At 42.7% G+C, this 26,044-nt stretch overlaps 1 protein-coding gene across 4 annotated transcripts in view; it reads left to right on the forward strand.

The window, feature by feature from the left end:
- The window catches only part of LOC115796739 (probable RNA-binding protein 46), a 43,319-nt gene that overhangs the window by 3,066 nt on the left and 14,209 nt on the right, over positions 1–26,044 (forward strand). For all 4 annotated transcript variants that reach the window (XR_004021333.1, XR_004021334.1, XM_030753157.1 and 1 more), the window contains exons 3-7: positions 2,611–2,791; positions 3,032–3,188; positions 3,861–3,990; positions 5,620–5,717; positions 11,244–11,628. Coding sequence is in view for 2 of the 4 variants with exons in the window: in XM_030753157.1 (XP_030609017.1) it covers positions 2,611–2,791; positions 3,032–3,188; positions 3,861–3,990; positions 5,620–5,717; positions 11,244–11,628 (951 nt within the window). In the remaining 2 variants the exon portion in view is untranslated. The remainder of the gene's footprint in view (positions 1–2,610; positions 2,792–3,031; positions 3,189–3,860; positions 3,991–5,619; positions 5,718–11,243; positions 11,629–26,044) is intronic.

The following is a 26,044-nucleotide window of genomic DNA, read 5'->3' on the forward strand; positions in this document are numbered from 1 at the left end:
GCGTGAAACTGAGCAGGAAGTAAGAGTGTGTGTGCCGCCGTGCGTAAACAGTGACTACATGACTCACGAGATTGGATTATTATATATTAGAGGATTTTGTCGCTGATTCGACCGGTTTTCTCGCTACAAAATCCGGCGAACTAACAGCTGTACTCCGACGGCGATCCGTGGTATGTGTAACTTTTTATTCTCAGCTCGTCCTCGTATTATATGCCGGTTAGATGTAAATATGTATGTAATGGTGAGCTTGACACGCACCATTACACAGAAAATATCACTGTACGCTGTTATATTGTGTGTGTGCTTTACATATGGAAATTTACAAGAGCAGTGTTGGGGGCAGGGAAGGTTGTTATAGGTCTCGATGAGGCTTTCATGGTGGTCTTTATTACGTTTATTATGGCAGGATGAGGAGGACAATGGCTCAGAGCTTTTTTTGATCAGTAAGTTTTACAAAAAGCTTTATGCTTTGTGTGAGTTTTGTTTGTGGGGGTGGGGTATTTGTTTTGGAGGGGGTTGTAAGTTGTGTATCAGAGAAGGACTATTGGGAGGATTGTGGGATTTTTTTATTTTATGTGTATATGTAGTGTTTACATTTATTGTAACTTTTGATCAATATACAGTTTATTTATTTTGTGTGTGTGAAGGAATCACTGAAAATAGACTGGGGGGGGGGTTGTGAATGAAGGCCTAACATTTTCCTTCTTTTACAAATTAGGGCAACCTCTGATTTATATGTCTATAATTATAATTAATTTGTACTATCAGTAACTTTGTGTATAGCAGAGGATTCCTCAGGGTAGTATCTTTGATTAGAGCCCTCATTGATGACTGTATGCTGAAGCATTGAGGAGTTACAGACATTTGAAGTTTGTATAACAAAGGCTGCTAACATGTGGCACTCGGAGTCTGCATGTGGTCATGTGCTCCACCACTGGGCTACCCAGGCGCCCCTAATAGATGATTTTGACACATTTTTTTGTTTTACTAAATTAGATATACATACTCTTTTTGTGTCCTTTTTAATTTTAATATATTTATTTTTGCAAGTTTAGTTTTAATGTGTTTTTACATTGTTTAAATTTTGTATTTGTTTTGTTAACATTTATTGCATTTTGTTTAGTTTGAGAGAAACTTGATTTATTTGCTCTTTATTTTATGTATTAAACTACAAAATAAGTAATTTTTTCTAAATACTTTGTTTCTTTTTATTTATAAGTTGTGCATCTTTTTTTGCACCTGTTCAGTTTAAATTTGTCAGATTTCCTGTAACCTTTGCAGCTGTGCTGACACTCTTTCTAGCAGAGATGCACTATATTGCTAAAAGTTTTCACTCACCCATCCAAATCATTGAATTCAGGTGTTTCAGTCACTTCCATGGCCACAGGTGTGGGCATGGAAGCAAGCACCTACGCATGCAGACTGCCTATGAATGGGTCGCTCTCAGGAGCTCAGTGAATTCCAGTGTGGTACTGTGATGGGATGCCACCTGTGCAAGAAGTCTAGTCCTGAGAGTTCCTCACTAGTAAATATTCCACAGTCAGCTGTTAGTGGTATTATAACAAAGTGGAACTGATTGGGAACAACAGCAACTCAGCCATGAAGTGGTAGGCCACATAAAATGGCAGAGCAGGGTCAGGGAATATGAGGTGCATAGAGCGCAGAGGTCACCAACTTTCTGCAGAGCCAATCACTACAGACCTCCAAACTTCATGTGGCCTTCAGATTAGCTCAAGAACAATGCGCAGAGAGCTTTGTGGAATGGGTTTCCATGGCCGAGCAGCTGCATCCAGGCCTTACATCACCAAGCGTAATCCAAAGCTTTGGTTGCAGGGTTGTAAAGCACGCTGCCACTGGACTCTAGAGCAGTGAAGATGTGTTCTCTGGAGTGACAAAGTACGCTTCTCCATCTGGAAATCTGATGGATGAGTGTGGGTTTGTGGGTGCCAGGAGAACGGTACTTGTCTGACTGCATTGTGCTCGGTGAAACGTTTGGTGGAGGGGGGATTATGGTGTGGGGGTGTTTTTCAGGAACTGGGCTCGGCCTCTTAGTTCCAACTCTTAATGGAACTCCTAATGCTTCAGCACACCAAGATATTTTGAACAATTTCATGCTCTTAACTGTATGGGAACAATTTGGAGATGGCCCCTTCCTATAACGTCCATGACTAGGGACCTTGTTTTGTGCACTGGTGCACAAAAACGTGGATGAGTGAGTTTGATGTGGCCTGCACAGAGTCCTGACCTCAACCTGACACAACACCTTTAGGATGAATCAGAGCGGAGCCTGTGAGCCGAGGCTTCTCGTCCAACATCACTCTGAAGGCAGACGAGCGAATACTTTTGGCAGTATTATGTACCTGCAGCAGCATCTACTTTGCTACATTTATTTAAAGTTCAAGCTGCTAATCATTTTACAGTTTAAGATTATTAATATATAATGAATTCTAATAATAAATTGTGTTAAAATGAATGAAAATGAGCTTTTTTTGTAGTTGTTGACAGAAATGACTTCTTATTAATTCTTATAAAAATGTGTCATGAAACCAGTCAGAACAGCAGAGTTTCTGTAAGAGCCTTGAATCAGCTGACCCCGTGTCTGTGATGCAGGCTGGGAGGGTCCAGCCCCCCCCCGGGGCTGCGAGGTGTTCGTGGGGAAGATTCCCAGAGACATGTACGAGGACGACCTGGTGCCGCTGTTCGAGAAGCCCGGGACGATCTACGAGTTCAGACTGATGATGGAGTTCAGCGGAGAGAACCGCGGCTACGCCTTCGTCATGTACACCGACAGGTTGCTCCTCCTCCTCCTCAGTTTTTCACAGAGCAAAAACACTTAGATTTGTTTATCAGGTGGAAACACAAGTTTACTATATTATCAGTTGTGCTTACATGTGTAGTAAACAGCCATGTTTAGCCAAGAAAGACTCAGTATTTGTTCAAGTATTGGTTAAAGTACCTCAGTCATCCAGTAAAGAAAAATCCGTGTCAGGAGCACCTCACAACCTGAAAAACGGGTCATTTTGTGCTCCAGAGAAGCAGCTCAGAGAGCCATCCAGATGCTGGACAACTACGAGGTGCGCCCGGGGAAGTTCATCGGTGTGTGCATGAGTTTGGACAACTGCCGCCTTTTCATTGGCTCCATCCCCAAAGACAAGAGGAAGGATGAGATCATGGAGGAGATGAAAAAGGTACAGCACAGTGATGCAGTTTAGTTCATGGCTTCTGTGCAGGTCAGCCAAGGTGCGCCAGTCCACCCGTGCCTGGATTAGCAATAAGGGGGGTTGGATGATGATCCACAGATCCACGTTTTTCCACTTGTGATACCAGCATCTTTTAAATGTTCACTGAACCTTATCCAAAGTTTTTCCCTTATTGTAGCTAATTAAACGTGAAGAGAAGCGATGGTGTCAGACCCCTTTAAGAGGGAAAAAGACAGTCCAAGTTAAAGCCCTGCAGGCAGCATATGGATCCTTTCAAATTGATTCAGGCCTGCTCTGCAGCTTTCATGTCTCCTCACCGTGTTTCAGCTCTTCAGCTGTTTTATTCAGGCAGTAACAGAGGCTTCGCTTCTCTGCTGAGTTTCTCTGTCACCCTCAGTTTGACTGTCAGTCAGGCCCATACTCTGGGGGTTTGACAGAGTTCAGGTCTGTGTGGGACGGCTCCTCTTTTAGTTTGACGGAGCTGGTTTGTGAATTTTATGGTAATCAAACAATTTAAAAGTGATTTTGTAAAAATGTTATTGTTTGCTCTCTTCTCTCAAACTATTGGCTCCAGACTACAGTCACTCTAGTCCGTGTCTCTAAGTCAGTTTGTTTTGCTGCTGTCAGTTTTTGCCCCTCCCTGTCTGCATCTGTGTCCAGGTGACGGATGGCGTGGTGGACGTGATCGTGTACCAGAGCTCCGCCGAGAAGAGCAGAAATCGAGGCTTCGCCTTTGTTGAGTACGAGTCCCACAAAGCGGCAGCGATGGCCCGCAGGAAGCTTATTCCTGGTAACCTTTCTCCTCCTCTTCCTCCTTGTGGTTCCCTCATAACATGTGACCACACCTGTGTGTCTTTGCTGTGTTTGGGCTCTGCTGAGTCACACGTGCACCTGCCGCTTGTGAGCTGACTCAGTTCCTCTCAGTGTCCAGCAGAGGGCAGCACAGACTGAACACAGCAGCAGGTTTCTAGAGCAAAGACAGCAACTTTTATAACTCTGATCATTTACTCAGCAGAAGATGATTTCACTAGTGTAGAAAACACACTCGAGTCCTTTGAGCAGCAAAACCATAAAAACAGAGTGATGAAGGAAGCTGAGCTCCAGCTGTTCTGAATGATGTGATAATGCATGAGAGAAAACAGCAGTTTATAAACAACACAAATCTGGCATATTAGTTTTTCCAGAGGAAACCAGAGCTCCTGACATGAGGAGAACATTCAAAACTCCACAAGCGTTTAAACCCAGGACCTTTTTGCTGAGAGGCTAAATAAATAAAATGCTGCTACAAATCTGAAAGAGGTCAGACTGTGTCTTGTATAGATGAGTTGGGCCTGTGAAGACACGGGGAGGGAAGTCAGAAAACCTTTCACTGGTAATTCTACACTCACAGCCTCTGCAGTGACCATTAAATTTAACTTCATTTACTTATTAACAACTTCAAAATCGCTGCCCACATTGGTGCCCAGTGGGGTTATCAAGCTGGGTGCAGAGGGGAAGTGTCTGTAAATAAACTCACAGTATGCCCACAGTTGAACCTGTTGAAGGTTAAAGGCTGCATGTGTCTCCTGCTTTCAGCAGTGGGCAACAGTAGGCTGATTTGAAGCTGCTACCTGCTTCTGTCTTCATCCCAGCTACAGGGAACCTGTTCAGTTTCTTTAATTCTGTCTTTGGTTTTCACTTATATTTAAAGCTTAGACCCTGTAAAAAGCCATGTTCAGTGACTGTAATAATAATGTTAAATAACTGAGCCGTGATTATGCTCCAGCCTTTAGGGGCCCCTGCAGAGTCCCCTCCTTTGCCCCCTTTCCCCCTCTGATCTGTTTGCAGTGATGTCTGGAGGTTCAGCTAACTAGTTCCATTAAGGTATCCGTTCCCTCCTCTCTCAGGCTGCTGAGGGCTCTGCTGCAAGTCAATGAACAGGGTGGCCACAGGGCTGCATTGGACATTGATCCTCGAGTCGATCGATTCACCGGATTAACCACAAACACGTTCCCCAGCTGCTTATTTTATCTTTAAACTGCTGCTTCTGCTGCTGATGTTGATTTTCTCCACAGTGGAGCCGAACACCTGTGAAGCAGGTGTTTCCTCAGTGCAATAACAGGAAACTGAAGGTTTAGAGAACAGGTTATTTATGTAATTGCCAGCGGCAACTTTAGAGAAAAAAAAAGTTGCTGCTGGCTTTTCAATTAAAATTAGATTTTAAATGAGAATCACGGGGGTGTGAAGAGGAGCTGCTGGAAGTTACTGAGGAGGAACGTGCACACATTCTCTTTTTCACATCCAATCAAATACCAGCATGTCTTACCAGCAGAGATCCAGCTGTGTGTGCAGTTATTGCTGTTGTTGTTGATTTGATGACACATTTAAGCCATGAGTATCTTTGGGCTACGGTCATTTGTGACGCTGCTGTGTCCTGCAGGAACCTTCCTGCTGTGGGGTCACTCTATCCAGGTGGACTGGGCGGAGCCTGAGAAAGACGTGGATGACGAGGTCATGCAGCGTGTCAGAGTCCTTTATGTATGTACACATGCACACATACATGTACAGTTATGTGTGTTTCAGCATCAGATATAATAGATCAGACTTTAGCTCCTCATCGTGTCTGCAAACTGTCAGGAAAATGGACACAGTGTCTAAAACAGTGAGCATATATAATAATAAATCTTGCTTATTCATTTAAGATAAAATCAATAACAAATACAGCTCAGCATAAGCTGTATTAAAATCGGTTTCAAGTTGTATCGCTTTGATTTAAAAGTGTTTCTTTTCCAAAGCTGAGAAAATAATTTTCGCTCTTTGTTTCTAACCATCAGGAGGATGTGGGCAGATAAGAAGGAACCTGAGCATTTAACGGGGACATATCCTGCTTTTAAATCCTTCCTTTTCATATGTAAATTATTCACTTGTGGTCTATATAAAGTAGAACTGCAATGCTTTGGTCTGAATTCCTCGTTATTGTAGCTCCACAGACCCCTCTGTTACACCTTTTCTGAGGCGCGTCTTAGAGCAGTTCGTTTTGGTGCGGTCTCTTTAGATGTGAATGAGACATTTCACGCCCCGCCCCCCCTCCAGGTCGCAGAGCGTTCCACTCCACCCCGTTCGGCCATTTTTGTAGTTTGATAGCAGCGATACGATTAGCTACCAGCAGAGAAACAAGGAGGACTTTCCCCACTGATGTGAGTACATTTCCGAGAAAATAAAATATAACCAGGCTCTTCAAAGAGGCTCTGATTCCAGGGAAGGAATTGTGTGGGTTAATACACCCAACAACCGAACACTTTGACTTGTCTACTTGCAACTTCGGCATAACTGCACTTGGACTACAAAATTGCTGCAAGAAAAAAATGGCGGGTTCACGAAATCGGTAAGCCGGAAGTCCATGTCCTTGTTTAGCAGTTCCACAGTAAATACTGTGACGTAACAGACACGAAAACCTAACAGGGAATAGAGAAAACTTAACATTATGACCCAGAAAGAATATAAAGATATCTACGCAGCACTGGGACAGAATACATTTATATTTCCTGCACTGCTACACACTCAAAGTACACAACACAATGTATTTAAGGGCTAAAAAAGTGGATTTGCATGGTATGTCTCCTTTAAGGATTTAAAAACAAAGAATAAAATCTTAAAACTGATCCTAAAATAAACAGCTAACCCGACCGCCACAGTAAGGAAAACAGTTGTTGGAGACATGAACAAAATTATTGCAACCATGAACTTGTGATCTCATTGTCTTTGAAATGGCTGCTTCAGAGATGGGGACCAGGTCTGCAACCACTTGCAGTCAGCTGCTGCTGTCAAAGCAATAAGACAGAGTCAGTCTTCTGTCAGTTTGTGATTGAATGAGGTCAAGTTGAGAATTACATCTGTTTGTGATTATACAATAGTTAACTTAATAAATTTGTGAAAATTACAAATCTGTTGCCATTTGCATGAACAGAAGTTCACATTAACTACTTACATTCAGAGTTCGGCTAGAACTTTGAAGATTGAAGAAGAATTCTTCCACAAATAGTGACTCAGTTGCTGACGGATGGCAATTTAACTGCAAAATGAAGTAGGCACTCAGTGACCTTGCTTCAGTATAATCAGAACGCAAGTAGTTGGCAACCAGTTGAGTCGAGTTTCCTATTTCAAAGAGATGTGTGGCGCTCATGGCGCAGTGTGCTGGCAATTTGTCTGTGTTTATAGATTAGATGACAGTTATTTGCAGACTGTTGCTAATCAGTCTGCGATTGATTGCAGTCAGTCTGAGACAGACCGTAATTGTTTGGAGACAGGTTGCCTTTCATCAGGTGACCTGTACCGTTACCTTGAGATTGAAAGAGGTCGCCCAGAGGTTCTCCCACCTAAAGCCGTTTTAAATTCTGTTTCAGTTTGCTTCGCTTACTTTTTAAAATCAAATTTCTGTAAATGCATTCTTCTCTCACTGTTTTGTATTCATTTATAGTTCAGGTTAGTTTCTTCCTGGATTTGATTTTTTTCACACATTATTGAGCTGTAATCCATTTTAGGTGTTTAAGCTATTTGTTAATAAGTTAAATGCAGCATATAACCAAGGAATTTACAGCTTTGACATGAATAAAGTTTATTTCAGCTTATCTTAAAAGGCAAGTTGCAGCATTTTGTACTAAAGTTAGTCGAGTCTGGATGAAATGAAGTCATGTTTGACTGCCTGCAGGTTGTTAAGAGATCCTAGAAATCATCCTGAGTGAGTAAGAAGAGCTTATCTTAGTAACTGAACTAATGTTCATCCAGCTTTAACACATTCTCTAAAATTGTGCCCACATTTTTCATTCTAGATTTCTCATTGTACATTCTGTATAATGACAATAAAGGCATTCTATTCTATTGTATTCTGAAGGTGTTCGCTTCAAGCTGAACCCTGATTGGTGGAAACAGACCAGTGGCTGGCCAGTCAGCTCGCCGAACTGCCATCATTTTTGAATGTTTGCTCCTGAAAATCCGTCCACATTAAACCATCTCAGAACGCTAAAGTGGAGTTCTTTTCTAAACCTACCTTCACCCTTCTGTATAGTAAATTGGGGTCAACGGGAGTAAGACTGCACTGTGCAGTCAGAGGTCAGTGTGTTCAGGCAGAAACCTGCGAAACCCTTAGCTGTCTCTGTCAGATCAAAGGTGAGCAGCAGCAGGAACTGTTCACCCTCCAGGGGATCAATTACTGAGGAGACTGAAACAGTGAGGTGTGATCCGAGGCCAGCACGTATACTGTGACGGGTATTTTTAGCAAGCGAAGCCCTCGATTCGGTGCAGAAAACCTGCTCACAGCTGCTGTCGTACCCCTGTTCAGTCGTCGTCCTATCAGTCACAGTGATAGAGTTTAGAGAGAAGAAGTCGTGTAGCTCTGTTCATCTCTTTAAGTTAATTAATAAGCTTTTTTAATACACACTGGCGTTAGGTGGGATTAGAAAAAGATGTATCAGGATTTTTTTTTTTAATGTGCTTGAGTGGCTCTTTTTATACCTCTTCAATCACCAGCTCCACTGCCTTCAGTTTTAGCTCGAGTGGGGGGAAAAAAAAAGGGGTGAACATTTAAAACTTTGAAGATGTGTGTGTGAGGAGTTTGATGAAGCTGATCTCTTCCCAGAGTGTGAAGTGAAAAGCCTGTCGATGTAGAGATTGAAATTGGATAAATCTGCAGCGCCACAGTAGTCGAGGTTTATCCCTCCGGTTTGCTCCTTGTGTCAGAGACAAGCTGCTTCATGGTTTACCACTGGGCTTAATGTGCATCTCTGCAGTAAACTGAGGCCAGTTACATGAAAACTGAGCAGGATTTATCCATCCATCCATCCATCTTCCACTTTTTCTCCTTTTACTGGCTTATAATCTTATTTTTGGGGGTGTACTAGAACAGTAAAACCCACACTTTGCTGCAGCACCTCAGCTTTGTTTTGGTCTTTTCATGGCTTTAAAGTAAAGACTGGTTTAGCAGGGTTTGTGTCACTGTTTTGTGCCTGTGCAGTCTTCTAACAACAAACACAGAACGGCTTTATTCTGAATTCGGCCACACTAAAATACTGTGCAGGTGAGCATAGAAAGGAGAGAAACCACAATAGCTGCTTACATTAAACATACAAAAATAAACATTTTTTTTATTCTCTTCTCAACACAAAGGAAAGCTCGAGCCTGGAATGCCGACTATTAGTCAACCGTTAGTGAATCACTTTCTGTGTGGACGTTCTTTAAGATATCCTCTGGCTGCTCACTTAAATCCCAGCCACAGGTTCTCACTTTCTACCTTTCATGGGTTCATTTTGCTCTGATTTATTTCATGTTGATTCTCCTTCAGCGGGTTTTCTTTTGGCCCCACATAGACACCATTTCCATCTATCTATCTATTTTTGTCCGCTTATCAAAAGTTGGGTTGTGATAGCCTTACAAGTTCTTCCTGGGAGATCCAGAGGCATTCCCAGGCCACACGAGAGAGATAATCTTTCCAGCAAGTTCTGGGTCTAACCCTGGGGTCTTCTCCCAGTTAGGCGTACCTGAAAAACCTTAAAAAGGGAGGCACACATCTACCAGATGCCCCAAACACCTCAGCTGGGTCCATTTCGCCACCCAGTAAAATCATAACAAATAAAGTTGTTCTGTATCAAAAATTGATCAGAAAAGAACGAGATCGCGGATACAAGCAGCGGAAATGAGCTTCCTCCAAAGGGTGGCTTGCATCTTCCTTAGAGAGAGGGTTAAGAGTGCAGTCATTCGGGAGGTGCTCAGAGTAGAGTCACTGTAAAAGCAGCCAGTTGAGGTGGTTCGGGCATCTGACTAAGATGTCTCCTGGGCGTCTCTTGGGTGAGGTGTTTTGGGCATGTCCTACTGGGAGGTGACCTTGGGGGAGACTCAGGATACACAGGATAAACAATATGTTCCCAATGGAATAAGCTGGAGGAAGTGGCTGGGGCGAAGGAGGTCTGGTTTCTCTGTTTTGGCTGCTGCCCCTGCGACCCGGCCCTGGACAAGTAGACAAAAATTAATGGATGGATGGATGGATTTAAACAACCACCCATGGCCCGTGCTTTGTGAACTCCTGACAGAGGGATGTTCTTATTGCTGTAGGGACACAGCTATTAGAAATACAAGTGATCTGTCTCAACTGAAAGGTGGAGCTGAGTAAATAAGTAAAAAGTAAAATTTTATTTATATAGCACCTCTCAAGACACAAATCACAACGGTAGAACAAAAGGAAAAAAAAAAACCCTAACCAAACGCAAGTCTAAAAAGATGAGTTTTTAGCTGTTTTTTAAAAGACACCACCAAATCCACAGCTCTCAAGCACAAAGGGAGAGAGTTCCAGAGTCGGGGAGCCACTGTAGCAAAAGCTCTGTCTCCTTTAGTTTTCAGCCTTGTATGATGTATGGTCAGTAGGCCCTGATCACATGACCTCAGAGACCTGGTGGAGTTGTATGAATGTAAAAGTTCACTGATGTAAGTTGGTGCTTGTCCATGAAGAGCTCTATAAGTAAGGACCAGAATCTGAAACTGGATTCTGAATTTAATGGGGAGCCAGTGCAGCTGCGTCAGTAACGGTGTGACACGAGAATACTCAGAAGACTCACAGCAGCATTCTGAACAACCTGGAGACGCTCCAAGGAGTTTTTGCCAAGACAAGTAAACAGAGCGTTACAATAATCTAAATGTGAGGAAATAAATGCATGGATAACGATCTCAAGTTCAGAACGTGACACAATGGAACTTAACTTAGCAATATTCCTTAAATGGTAAAAACAAGAGTGACCCAGAGATTTGACAGGGTTATCTAGAGTGAAAGCAGAGTCAAAGGTACCCCAAGGTTTCTGATGGAGGATTTAGCAAATTTGCCAAGAGGACCAAGTAATAAACCACCATTGAAACTACTAGGAAAGTCTGCACTTAGTATCATGCAAAGCTTTCAGACCCAGTCCAAATGCATTCAGTATCTGAGTATGTCTGAGTCAGACACTGTGTCTTAGTTCATGTTCCTCCATTAAAAGTCTGAGTAGCCACATAAACAAACTCTAACAGTTGTTTGTGCTTCAGGTGCGAAACCTCTCATTGGAAACATCAGAGGAAACTCTCCGTCGGGAGTTCTCCCACTTCAAGCCAGGCTGTGTGGAGAGAGTTAAGAAGCTCACCGACTACGCCTTCGTCCACTACCGCTCCCGCAGCGACGCCCTCACCGCGCTCAGCCTCATGAACGGTGCCGAGATCGACGGAGCCACCGTTGAGGTGACGCTGGCCAAACCAGTGGGCATCAGAGATGGAAGTAAGAGGTACATCAGCAAGGGTGGTCAGAATGGAGGAGGAGGGAATGGGACGTTTGTGCTATCCAGGAATGATGGAGGGATGATAGGAGGAGATGCAATGAGACCAGGGTCCACGTTGGCTCGACTGGGAATCCCAAACTACAAAGGTGGTGCACGGGGTAAGTGGAAAAAGTGGAGTTCTTTTTCGCTTTTTCATGCATAGAGATTAAATGCAAGTTTCAAGGCAGTATCTCTAAGAGATAAGAATTTGTTTTATTTCATTTTATAGGCCATTTATTGTTTGTATAACCTGCATGAAATGCTGGGAGGAATTTTGAAGCCCATCTTCTGGGTGTGTCGTAGTTTCCACACAGCCGACATCACATTGTTAAGGAGTCTAGTGTAAATGCGTCAGTCCTCCAAAATTCTCCTTCACACTTTCACATCCATCGAGGTCCAGGTAAAGTGGTCAGGAAATGGAGGCAGGAGATCATTTTTGGAGTATTTGATGCTGTTTTGAAATGACTGGGAAAGATGAAGATGCAGAGGGATATCTCGATGCTGTAAAGGCAGTACCCAAGCTTTGGCTTCCTCCTGTTACTTTTTTCTGAGTGTTCTTGGAGCTGAGCCACACACGTTTATTGTCCTCACCATTACTGATGCTTTGAGCTAACACAGGAGACAGAAAATGAAGTGAAGCTGATGGGGAGCGTTGGCTGTTGATTTTGTTAGAGCGATGGATTTGTGGTTTTTCAGGTTTTTAGACTCCTCCTTCACCGAGCTCAGTCCCCAATAATACAATGAAAACTCTACAAAAAGCCCTGCATGTTTTTTTCTTTTTAAGTCATATATCGACTTTCACTTTTATCAACTCTCTGTCAGGTTTGTTACATACTTTATTTAAATGTCTGTAATATTACTGGAGAACCAGTGAGAGATGTGATTATTATGCAGAAAACGAGCAGATTTCACTAAATAAAATATGAAGTAATGAAGGGGAAAGGATTCAGGCTGCTATCTAAAATTGAACTAAACGATTGCATTCCCATCAATATTGAACAGTGTTTCAGAGGTCACAGCCTTCTTCTCCTCTGCCTTCGTTTGGCTGTTCCCTTTAGTGGTTGCAACAGCAGATCATCTGCCTTCATCTCACCCTTCCCCTCACACCATCTCTGTGGTCTTCCTCATTTCCTCCTGCCTGGCAGCTCCATCTTCAACAGTATATCCAGTATCCCTCCTCTGCACCTGTCCGAGCCATCTCTGCCTCCCCTCTCTAACGTAAAAAGCTAAAGCCTCCTGCCTTTTTGTTAGTGCTACTGCCTCCAAACTATACATCAGAGCAGGCCTCACTACATCTTGTAACTCTCCCCTTTCACTCTTGCTGCTACCCTTCTGTCACAAATCACCCCTGACACTCATCTCCACCCACTCCACCCTGCCTGCAGTCTCTTCTTCACTTCTCCTGTGCGCTGTGCTTTGCATTGGATGTGAAGCCCCAGGTATTCAAACTGATCCACCTTCACTGTCTCTGCTCCGTGCAGCTTCACTGTTACACCTGCCTCCCTCTCATTCACACACATGTATTCAGTCTGGCTTCTACTGACTTGTACCTTTTGTTTAGTAGTGCAGTGATGCCCTGATGAAATGTGAAGATACTCCTTGTGGACCATGAGAAGTAATTATAACAATTAACACATTTTTATGTAAAAAATTAAAATAAAAGTTTTAAATTTTAAATGGGAGTATAAAAAATTGCACCTTTCATACTCTGATACCATAGTGGGAATTATATATATATATATATATATATGCCCCTTTTTGCCTCAGCATAGCTGGACCAGTCCAGCCTGTCATCCAGCTGCACTCCCAGGTATGTGTAGCTGGACACAACCTCTACCGCCGTGACTGGAGCTGGTGTGGGTCTCTTCCCCCTGAAGTCAATCCCCATCTCCCCAGTTTTACTAATATTTAGCAGGAGGCAGTTGAGGTTGCACCAAGTCCCCAATCATGCCGCTGTATTCTTCTTCCTACCAGGTCATTTGTGAAGAAAGCAGGGATCTGAGTTGTACTGGAAGGAGTCCTTTTGGATTGGTTCCAAAAATCAAATTTATTTTTCAGTTAAAAATTTCTTTTGCATTCCTACAGGACTTGGAAACTTGAGTTTTAAAATTTTGTTTAAAATTCATACATTCATACTTTTAAAAAGAAACTGAAGTAATGAAACAAAGCTGTGGGATTTAGAAAAAACTCATTCTTCTGTTTTTGACCTATTTTTGATCCTGAACTCTTATAACTCAGCATTAGTTGGAGTGAAGTTGAAGTGAAACTGTTGATGCAGAATCTAATTCAGTAAAACTTCAGAAAAAAAATGAATTACTGAAAACACAAAGGAAAAACTTGCATTTAAGATAAGATAGTGTTTATTTGTCACATGTGCAATTATACACAGTACAATGCACAGTGAAATGTATTTTGTACCTACAGCCATATATACATGCACACATATAAATAAGGAGAATAAAAAGTAATTCACACTATATACTATACACATGGAATTATAGAATATTATATTATTTACATTGTGCAATAATAGTCCAGTTAGGGCTCAGAGTTGAGCAGACGGATGGCTTGTGGGTAAAAACTCTTCTTCAACCTTTCAGTCTTAGTCCTCAGGCAGCGGTAACGCCGGCCTGATGGGAGCAGGGAGAAGAGAGAGTGTCCGGGGTGGCTGGGCTGTTTTAGGATCTTCATGGCCCTCAGCCTGCACTGCTTGGTGTAAATGTCCTGCAGGTTGGGGAGGGTGGTTCTGATGGTCCGTTCAGCTGAACGAACCACCCTTTTTGCTTGAAGTCTCTCAGCCACCTGAGGAGGTAGAGATGCTGTCTGGCCTTCTTCACAGTGATGTTTATGTGATGAGTCCAGGACAGGTCCCATGAGATGATCACTCCCAGGTATTTGAAAGTGTCCACTCTTTCCACCTCAGCACCACTGATGACAAGTGGATGGTAGTCCCTCTGCTGCTTCCTGCTGAAGTCCACAATCAGTTCCTTTGTTTTTCTGACGTTGAGCAGGAGGTGGTTCTCCTGGCACCAGTTCTCCAGGTGGGAGACCTCTCTCCTGTAGGCTGTCTCTTCATTGTGGGAGATCAGTCCCACAACAGCAGTGTCGTCAGCAAACTTGATGATGACATTGGACTCTGACGTGGCCTCGCAGTCATGAGTGTACAGTGAGTACAGCAGAGGGCTGAGCACACAGCCCTGGGGGGGGATCCGGTGTTGAGGGTGAGGGAGGATGAGGTGAGGTGACCCACTCGTACCACCTGAGGTCTGCTGGTCAGGAAGCTGCACCTGCACAGTGATGGGCCCAGGCCCAGGTCCAGCAGCTTAGAGACCAGCCTGGAGGGAACTATGGTGTTGAATGCTGAGCTGTAATCTACAAACAGCACTCTCACATAGTTCCCCTTACCGGTGTCTATGTGTGAAAGGGTCTTGTGGAGGAGGAAGGATATGGTGTCGTCTGTGGATCTGTCTGGCAGATCCACAGATGATGACTATGAAACTGATGACTATGAAAACGTCATCAGTTTTGTATGAATCAATCGCCCCTTTTCAAAGTTTGACTGACTGTGTGGAGGTGAAACTTTTTATTTGTTTTTGCGGATTTTCCACTGGAGTCATAATCAGAGTTGAGACTAAAGGATCGGTCTGAAGTTTAGGAAACAAACAACCTGTAGCTTAAGAAAACGCCAGCAAAACAGATCTCTCCAATGAACCCTCTGATTCTGTTAAGTCTTCCTCAGTGAAATCCTTCATGTTTTGGTTTCTGTCCTGTCAGCATTTTTATATTTGCTTGTATTTTCATAAGTTTTAGTGCATTTGACCTGTCAGGGCAACTGCATACATTTCTTTTTAACTTAAAGTGAATTAAATGCATTTAAAATATCTTCATCAAATGACAGTGTCTTTCCTGCTGCTGTTAAACAAAAATAGACACTTTAATATTTTTATTCAATACTAAACGCACTGGGTCACAACACTAAGCACATTTATTTGAATCATATTTGACTGCTGTAGAAAACTAATATACAGTATAATGAATCAAAAGCATACTAAGAAGTGAGTTCAATTTTTATTGGAAGCAGTTGTTGGCAGCAGCAACTACAGAAAAAAATTCATTGAAACTTTGATATTTTGCTTATAAAAAAGTCATCAGTTTTGTATGTAATGGATTTTTTTTCCTCTGTGAGGCACTGAATCAATCGCCCCTTTTCAAAGTTTAACTGACTGTGTGGAGGTGAAACTTTTTATTTGTTTTTGCGGATTTCATGTGAAGATAAATGTTTTGACTTTAGAGAAACTTTTTTTTTTTTATTGTTCTCAACACAAAGTGATGATAGTTTGCAGTCAATTTTAAATGTTCATGTTTGCTTTGAAACATTGTTCAATATAAATGAACTGTATACAGTTCAATCTTAGCTATAACTGTGCAGCCTGAATCTCGTCCCTGTCATTACTTCATGTTGTATTTAGTGAAATTGCTCATTTTCTGCATAATAACCACCACATCTCTGACTGAATGTCTTCAGTAATTTTTCCAGCTGTGAGATTAAATGAATAGCGGCTGGCTGAGTTTTTCACCAGTTTGAAATATTTTTATTTTGCTAGTTTAGTCATCTGCCTTCTTGAGAATTAACCAGGTTAAGCAGTGACCTTGATGGAGCCTTCTTTCTTTTTCTTGTGTTGAGATTCTCACCACATATGAATACAATGTCGCAGATACCAGGTGTAGTATGGCTGATGTTGAGTACTACAGAACCAAAGTAGCAGTGTTTGTATTAGTAGGTTGAGCCTCAGAGGGGCTCAGGAATTATCACGTGAATATAGAGTCCAGTTTGATGATAGCACCATGATAGTGGTTCTTACTGAAAAAAAGGAGTAAAGAGAGCGTGCTGCAATTATCACACTGCTCAGCCTCCTCAGGAAAGTCTGTTCCAGGAGAGGGATCCGGGGGGGGGGGGGGGGGGGGGTAATGTCAAATATCTCCTGGCAGTGGATCAGTGGATCTGCTCTCAAACTGAAGCATGTTTTCATGTTTCTGCCCTTTTTGTGGATGAGGAGGATCTGTTGGCTTCATTGATATTGATATTATTATTATTATCAGTATCTGAGTCTGTTCCAGGGTTCTGGAAAGGAGGCACTCGCCTACTATTGAATTTGACCTAACTTGGACCATCTCTGGACTAGAAGGCAGCTTATGATCCCCAGGAGATCTTTGGAAGGGTAGTATGGAACTACATGGTACCGGGTATTGGGGCGATTTTTATGAGCTGTTGGGTCCTTGTATAACCGAAGGGGGATCTATGTTCTCAATGCAAATTCAGCGGGTATTGGACCCTGCCATGGATACCACAACCTCAGAAACATAGTCCTGCATTTTTTGGATGATGAGGTTCTGTTGGCTTCATCAGACCACAAGGTGTGCTCTAGTTATCAGGGCACCACAGGGATCCCAAGAGGTATGTTGAATCCACGCTGGTTGTGGGCCACTGATAAGAGCCATCAGCCCTGGTATAACCAAAGGGATATTTGAATTTGGTACAAATTCATACATTTTCAGTTGGTGTTAGACTTCACCAGGGTTGACACTGGTCTCCCATCCTGATATTCATGAACAGCTTCTCATTGACTGAGGAGGATGTCTTTTTCCCAACTGAGAGAAAACCCTGGATTAGACCCAGAACTCCATGTCTCATCTGGCTTGGGAGCACCTCAAGATCTCTGAGGAGGAACTGCAAAGTGTAGCTGCAGTCTAAAATACTCAGTTTACCCTCCTGTCAGCGCTACCTGACTTCAGATAAGCAGAAGAAAATGGATGGATATCCATTGTATTTGTACACACACAGCACGTTTTTGTGCTTCCAGATAAATTCTCCCAAAACGGCATTAACTATTTATTCCCAAAATAAGCTTCCCATCTCTAACAGGAAATCATCTTTCGTGCCAAACAATCAATATCCCCTCCCCAGGAGAGTGGAAAGTGCTTTCTGCTGTTAGAATAACCTCTTCTGGACCGCTCATGGCTTTCTAATGAGCTGCACTTTGTTTTTTTCTTTTTCTTTTTTCTATAATGCAGGCTCATTCTGTTTCTTCAGTCTTCCTGTAAAATCTGTCTATTTAATTTAGATTGTTTTCCTCGTGCATATGAACATGTTTCGAGTTTGTCTCATCCATTACAAACCACATTCATCAAGCCTTGTGCATATATTGAAAAAGCCGCAATAATAATCTGGTGTTGGAACAGCAGCTCGAGTCCCCACACGCCCGTGGCCATTTTCTGAAAATGAGAAAAGTTTGGGAGTTAACTCTCCCACAAATGGACTGTGAAATATTTATGAGGGGGAAGATGTCAGAGAGAGACAAGGATATGGAGAGATGAAGTGATTCTGAGAGAGATTTGCTTTGGGAGATTCAGAACATGTCCACTCTTCAGCCAGATAAAAAACTTTTTCTCTCCTTTTCAGCCTGTCGTCAAGTCAGTTTATTTCTGTCGCAGATTCAGAGTGAACAAAAAGGCTGATCAGTGTGATTCAGGATCAGACAAATAGAAAAATCTCCATCCTGTAAATGTGAAAATGGCAGCTTGGTGTTGTAGCGTGCTCATGGAAAGCGGACGGTAGCTGTAGAGAGAGTGCAGAAGATGAAGAAACACGACAGCTACAACAGTTTGCTGACTTTAAGCCCACTGGAAACTCTTTGAGATCAGTTTGACTTGATGACATCAAGTTGCATTGACTGTCCAATCTGGTAGGAAGATGTTGCTGAAAACTGTTTGATGGATGTTATACAGCATTCCTTCATAGTTGGTTTTCTGTGGATTGGAAGGGGGAGCTGCTGGTTTTGACCATAGATGGATGGATGGATGTAGCCACTGTGACTGGTTTCTGGACATTTTGAAGTTAGCACAGACACAGAAATCTGAACCATTGATTTCTTGGACAGTCTGTTAGTGTAATTATCCACACAGCCACCCTTTTATTTGTCAGATAGTTGCATTAAAAATGCTCCAAAAGGCACCAGTGGCACAAACACAGTCCAGAGGTCCAGTTTGAGGACTCCAATTAGCTGAAGAATTCTGCTTCAGATATTTCTAAAGTCTCTCTTTTACTCAGTCAGCGATTCATTCACCACCTGAGTACTGAAAAGCTCACACTCCAACTTAGCTCTGTGTTATGCAGAAACTGGCAATTCTATACTTCAAAGATGCCAGTTTGGCCTCTTCAGATGTTAGCCTAAAAAAAAAAAAAAGATGTTGCTTAGCTTCTAGTAACCAAGTTTCTGGCAGTATAACAAAGAAGAAAAACAGCTGCCACCCTACAGAGAGCAACTTTACCGCCACAGCTACAGACATTATCATCACGGACAGGATCCTGTGTTAGTGAAACTGAAGGAGACTGGAGTGCAGTGAAGTGATGATGGATGCTGTAGAAGACATGATGCTGTTTAATTCCTGTTAATAATGGTGATCCACTTCAGTTTCACTCAGATAAATCTCTCTCCTAAATCTCTCTTACCACTTATCCCCATCCATCATTTTCTCCACTCGCCTCTTTCTCAGGTAACAAAAAAAATCAGCCATCTCTCTGTACAGCCTAAATTTAAATTTAACTTTTGCCATCACGGCCCCCTATCAGGGCTTCGGATTGATCTGTTCAATGAGATAAGTCACAGAATTCTTTCACATCACTTCTAAAAGGCATTTTTATAGACCTCTGTGATGTTGTCTTTTTATCGGCCTTTTGATCCTTCAGCCTGAAAAAGGCCGATGGCGTATTGTTGTCAGGTGGTCGGCATGGACACCCAACTTTGTGAACACAAGAACGAGGTGATGCAAGATTTTCAAATTGATACCATGAGTGAATTTTGTTAAGGTCAAGTTTTCTGAAAATTTTGTGAATGCAGTAACTCGAGAATGATATCACCTATGATGTTCAAATTTACTTTTTTCCCAATTTGCATTCTGGGAATTTTCATAATGATGATAACCCTTCTGGTCTGAAACTCACCCAGCAGAGTCACCGGAGGCAAAGCTCTTTTTTTTTTTTTTAAGGCTAGTTAAATGACAGTATTTAAGGGTTGGAAGGACATATTTTTATGTTCCTACGTGCACTAATTAACAGTCAGTTACAGTCAACAGTATAGTTAAAATCTTGAACACCTGGTGAAAGATACGCAAGAAACAACACAAAAATCACTGCTGGGTCATTTAAACTAACACAATGATGCAGATAAGAATGTAATTGATTTCTTTATTTGATGTTTCCATTTGATTTCTATTTAAGGCTTTGAAATATTACTGCCACAAGGCTGAGAGGTAGCACTGGCAGCCACAAATATGTTTATTGTTCTTTCAGCCTCTGTTTTTTTTTTTTTAAATCATTTGTGCGTCACTTTTAGTTTTTCTTGTTGTTTTATGTGTGTATTGCTTTTATTGATGTATTTTTTGTTTATTTTTAATTTGAACATTTTGTGTTTTGCTTGTCTTGTCTTCACTTTTCTGTGATTTGATGCTTTTGCTTGTCCCTCAAAGCTCTTTGTAGACACTGGTTATGAAGGTACTATAGAAAAAAAGTTATTACATTCAAATAATGTTGGAACAGGACTAAGTACAAAAAAATCATAATCCCTAATGCATAACACAAGCAGGCCTTGTGTCCCAGAAGCTGTCGGAAGTGTTTGACTTTTATCATGAAGGCATTGTAGAACTCAGTATGTCTGCCATCCATTCTTTTCCTTTAACCACTTGTATATCTCAGCATACAGGGGAGGCTAGAGCCTGTTCCTGCTGTCAAGGCCATAGGTGGCTCATACTTCATGTAGTCATGTGAAAAAGAAGGAATTTAAAGAGGGAATTCTAAGGTTTTATGTACCAGAACGTCACAAAAATAACCCTCTCAATTGGAGGGGAAGGCAAAATGTAAAAAAAAATCACCTAAAGGGCCAAATTGTATGTTACTTTTGACATCAATTTGCGGACTGGAAGTAGGGGGCAGGGCTGGAAGCGGGCCGAGTTTGGGCACCCCTGGTCAAGGTGTTGCCATGGCCCAGTCAAAGTCCAGAGGTGTTTAAGGTGTTGCTGTTCATTTGAGGTTGTATTAGACCTCGTAAGCACCTGATCCATGTATTTTCTGTTTTAACATGACTGTAGACCCCACATATTTAAATATGTTAATTCTGATATATACTTTGAAAGGCACAGGTGTTTAGATAAGAACTTTGGCAACCATTCCAAAACAGATAAGTTAATCTAAAAGGATTGAATGTTTGTATGAATATATTGACTGTTGTTGTGTCCATCACCAGTTGGTTTTTTGGAGGGGAGTTTTGCTCATAAATTTTGCTCATTCGTAAATTAGTAATTAACTTGTAAAGTGACACAATATGGTGACTCCCACCTTTTGTTGTGTTGAGACTGAGCAGAGAGTTCTACTCAGACATTCTTGGCATGTATGAGTGGCCAGTGTCATGCTGTGGAGACCTGGAATTTTATGGTTCATTGAGAGATCTCACAGTGCCCTCCATCTAGGTGATTTTTGCACAAAACAGGTGTTGTGCTGCACAAACAAACCTCCATGACTGACAGCAGCTGGGAAATTTAGACACATCTTCCAATTCTGTCCACTTACTGTGATCCACTTAACAACCCATCATCATCTATGTCAGTGGGTTAGCTGACATATAATGAAGTCACCAGATGGCTAGCTACAGAGCTAAGGTGAGGCTAAGATAAACACATTATCACAGGGAAGATGTAGGGTGGGGTTTAAACAGTTTTTAGTAAATTTGTTCGTGCTGAAGGTTGCTGATTGGCAGCGACATGCCGTCATACAGCAGGAAGAAGGCACCAAAAACAGACCAAACTTCAGCCAAGAGTTTGTCTGATATGATGCATCCATTACATGAGGTTGCTGCGTGGTTTGGATTACTTGCTATGGAAAAAGTCCTGTTCTGAAGATTAATGTCCACAATAAAATTGTGCTTATTTTCTGAAATGCTCAAATATTCACAGTGTTTTTAAAAACTTAAAGATGTGCTACACACACACACACAGAGCACTAATGACAAACTGGAGAGGCTGAGAATGACGATCAGATGGTTTCTGGGGGCTCATCAAAGCACTGCGGCACATTAAAAAGACGAGCGCCTCGGCACTTAAAAGGCGGATTACGCAACAACTTGAAAATGAATTAGTTCCATAAATTAAACCAAAACAATGAGAGCGTACATGTACATAGGATCAGTTTGTTGGAGCAGCTTTAAGTTATGCATTAAGATTTGGTACACTGACACAGACGTGCTGATGAAAACCTGAAGGACAGCTCAGCAGCTTCTATTCATTTATTACCACTTTTTCCTCAGTCCAGCTTCAAACTCTTAACATAATTGAAAAAACTGCTGATAGAAAGCACTAAAAGTTATTTCTGAGTTTAGATTGTGTCGGTCGATAAAACAGGGAGATGTAGTGAGGGAGTAATTGAACAGAAAAGTTGGAGGAGAGCTAAGTCAGTCACACTTTGATTGCTGCTTTAGTCATGAGATGAGCTCAGTTCTTACTGTAGTGCAAGAAAAATATTAAACTCAGCGAACATCAAAAAGAGCTTCACTTAGAGTGATCTTTTGTAGTTGGCCTCTGGGAAATGTAGCTCAGACTCAGTTTTAATGTAGTTGGAACTACACCCTGTCAGTAACCCTGTCATTACACAGCTCCCTTTTTAAACTAATGTTTATGTTTCCATTAACAGCTTTGGTCTTACCACTCTAGAAGAAATGATGCCTGTTCAGCATCATCACATTGCCATTTCTTCTCAAGAGCGGTCAGTGGTGACTCCTGCTTCAGCTTTGCTCTGCCTTTTTTTTTTTTCCTGTCCAGCCACATTAGTGTCAGTGCTTTCTCTGAAATTTTCTTAGATGTCTTTATTCAAGAACACATGGCAGTTACATTGGAACATATAAATGAAGGAAAAGGACCAAAATGATACCACCAATTACATTACCATCCATCCATCCATCTTCTTCCGCTTATCCGGGGCCAGGTCGCGGGGGCAGCAGCCTAAGCAGAGAAGCCCAGGCTTCCCTCTCCCTAGCCACCTCCTTGAGCTCATCTAGAGGGATCCCAAGACGTTCCCAGGCCAGCCGAGAGATATAATCTCTCCAGTGTGTCCTGGGTCTACCACGGGGCCTCCTCCCGGTGGGACATGCCCAGAACACCTCATCCAAGAGGCGGCCAGGATGGCCGCACGCCTCACCTTATCTCTAAGGGAGAGGCCAGCCACCCTTCGAAGGAAACTGATTTCTGCCGCTTGTATTTGCAATCTTATTCTTTCGGTCACTACTCAAAGCTCGTGACCATAGGTGAGGGTAGGATCGACTGCTTTTACACTAAGCTCCCTCTTCACCACGACAGACCGGTGCAGCGTCCGCATCACTGCAGAAGCAGCCCCGATCCGTCTGTCGATCTCCCGCTCCCTTCTCCCGTCACTCGTGAACAAGACCCCGAGATACTTGAACTCCTCCACTTGGGGCAGGAACTCGTCCCTGAGCCGGAGAGGGCACTCCACCCTTTTCTGGCTGAGGACCATGGCCTCAGACTTAGAGGTGCTGATTCTCATGCCGGCCGCTTCACACTCACCTGCAGATTGTTCCACTGTGAGCTGGAGGCCACCACCTGATGAAGCCAACAGGACCGCATCATCTGCAAAGAGCAGAGATGAGACTCTGAGGCCACCAAGGAAGAAGCCTTCCACCACCTGGATACGTCTAGAAATTCTGTCCATAAAAAATGTGAACAGAATCAGTGACAAAGGGCAGCCCTGACGGAGTCCAACACCCACAGGAAACGAATCTGACTTATTGCTAGCTATACGAACCAAGCTCTCACTGCAGTTGTGCAGGGACTGAATGGCCCACAACAGCGGGCCAGTCACCCCATACTCCCACATGACCTCCCACAGGATACCCCAAGGGACACGGTCAAATGCCTTCTCCAAGTCCACAATACACATGTAGACTGGTTGGGCAAACTCCCATGCACACGCGAATATACTCGAGAGCGTTCCGCGACCAGGACTAAAACCCCATTGTTCCTCCTGGATCCGAGGTTAGACTAACCAGCGGACCCTCCTTTCCAGCACCCTGGCATAGACCTTACCGGCTAAGGCTGAGGATTGTGACAAATACATTACTGTCCTCTCAAATACATTCATATTTTTTAAAAATTCCAGGGAAAAGGACTATTTTTCCAAGGGTTTTCCTCCTCTCCCCCCTCATGTTGGCCTCAGGGCAGAGTGACTGGTTGTTGGACGATGCTGCCAATCACAAGCTGATGTTGATCACATGGAGCTGCACCAACAACCACCTTGTGAGTTCTGTGGTCACTAGCAGATTACCGCAGTTACCCCAAGACCAGCTTATCTGCAAACACTCACAAATTACTCAAGTGGTGGTGAAACTGAAAAATGCGGTGCAGAGCGGAAATGAAAATACTGACCAGCAAAGTAAAAGTTGCGCCTTCTGAAATGTGTTCAGGCTTCAGAGGTTAAGGCACAGCTTTTACTTTGAAGGGACACAGTCTCCATTTCCAGTTTGCGTCACTTTGTCAAGTTTTACCAACTCTCAAACACTAAATGGTGGGTGTTTGCAGATGAGCTGGCGTTTTCCATTCAAAGAGGTTTTTGGTGCAGCACCCTCTTTGCCATCAGTTTCACCTGGCAACACCCAGCTAACACTTGTCAGTTGGTCAGGAAATACCCATTTTCCCAGCGACCCATGATTGCTGTGGGGTCACCAACCAGTCTATACCCCAGTGAGTGGGGCTTAAGCAGAAATTCATTCAAAGTACTTTAAGAGTTTAATTGCTCCCTCACTTGAACCGTGGGCCAGTGATTCAGTTTTGCTGGCCCAGAACAAAAGCTTTTTATATTTTTAATATTAATATGATTGATTATTTATATTTTATATTAATAATGGAAAATAATAGGTTACTAAAGCTTTGAAATAAATTAGTTGAGTACACCCCCTGCAATGTGCTGTAGAAATGAGGAATTTAAAGGTGGTAGCACACTAAGCTAAGAGTATATTGTCTCACAGCCAGCATTTATTATCACTTTTGTAGCTTTACTGTAGCTTTGTCTCAGTGCAGGACGAATGATGGGTGGGTCTGGAGTAGGTAAAAGGTGCTTTTCTTCACTTTTAAGGTTGTTTAAAGAGGTCATTTGATTAGGGACCCTTATTGGCTTTTTACACCTAATGGTTTCAATGGCATGAATGCTAGAGAGATGTTTTCTTTCACTCCACCCAAGTTCACCACCACCGTGAGAGGTTCCGGCTCCACGTTAAACTATGACAGCATCATCTTCCCTGCTGTGGTGTTTTCAATGTTTTTTATTGAGGGAAGAATAGGAGCTACTTGAGCTGAATTTTGTAAGACCTTGTATCTGCACATGCTGCTACATGCGTTTCTTTTGCAGGTTCATTTTTAGTTATAAATGTGAGTGAAATGCTTATGCTGTCCATCATAACCAGCACCGCCTGACTGCCATTTTTCCACTCTGCAGCAATGTCATTATTTAATGTAAATACTGACAGCAAGAAAAAGAATCACTCGAGGAAGGACGATTTTAATATTTTGGATTCACAGGTGAACTCATAACTGGGTTTTGTGGCGTTGTCTACATGAATTATTAACACACACATTGCAGATTAAAGTGTCATAAACATTAACATGGGCAGCACATATAGTGGCACCTGCAAGCATCTGTTACTGCAACATGAAGTAGTGACTGGTTTGTATGTAGGCTGTGTGGTACAGGTGGAAACAGTCACTGGCCCAGCGTACTTTATTGGTTTGTGGAGATTGGGTCATTGGTTCTGTTGATCCCTGGATTGATCACTCACAGTAATCAGTGACTACCAACTGCTGCTTTGAGCCCCTGACTGAGCTCACAGATCAGTCAGATCCAAGTTCAATGTCTCAGGTCCATTTTTGAATACTTTTGCTTTATTTTCTACCTTTTGAGACATGATGCCCACCATAACAGGTGCCATTTGTAGATTTATATGCTTCCCTGGATCCATGTGACTGGATCATGTGATTTAAGACGTCGTCAGTCACATGCTACTTTCCCACCGCCGAGGTTCCGGAGCTGGAGCAAGTTCCCGTGCCGATCCCAATGAACTGGCGAAACGCTTAAGAACGGGCCCGCGTTCCCACCGCGTTTCTGTGAACTGCTCCTTTACGTATGAGCGTGGGCGGGTCCTCGCCTGGACACGGAAGCCGAAGGTCACAAACGTGGGAGAACACGCTCTCCTTTCTTGTGCTGCAAATACGTTTTACGGTCCAAACCAAATTACTGCAGCATCTGTGTGCAGCACAGAGGGAAACACAGACAGCGATTAGAGCAAGACGACAAGTACGCACTTTGTGTCCTTTTATCTGTGATATGAACTGATACAAAGCAGCAAGTTCAGCCTTAGAGCGCAACCTAATTCACAGCCGTGAAAATCGCTTCGCTTTTCTCATGTAATACACATGTAATATGGT

This window comes from Archocentrus centrarchus, chromosome 18 (assembly GCF_007364275.1).
Source record: "Archocentrus centrarchus isolate MPI-CPG fArcCen1 chromosome 18, fArcCen1, whole genome shotgun sequence".
NCBI lineage: Eukaryota > Metazoa > Chordata > Actinopteri > Cichliformes > Cichlidae > Archocentrus > Archocentrus centrarchus.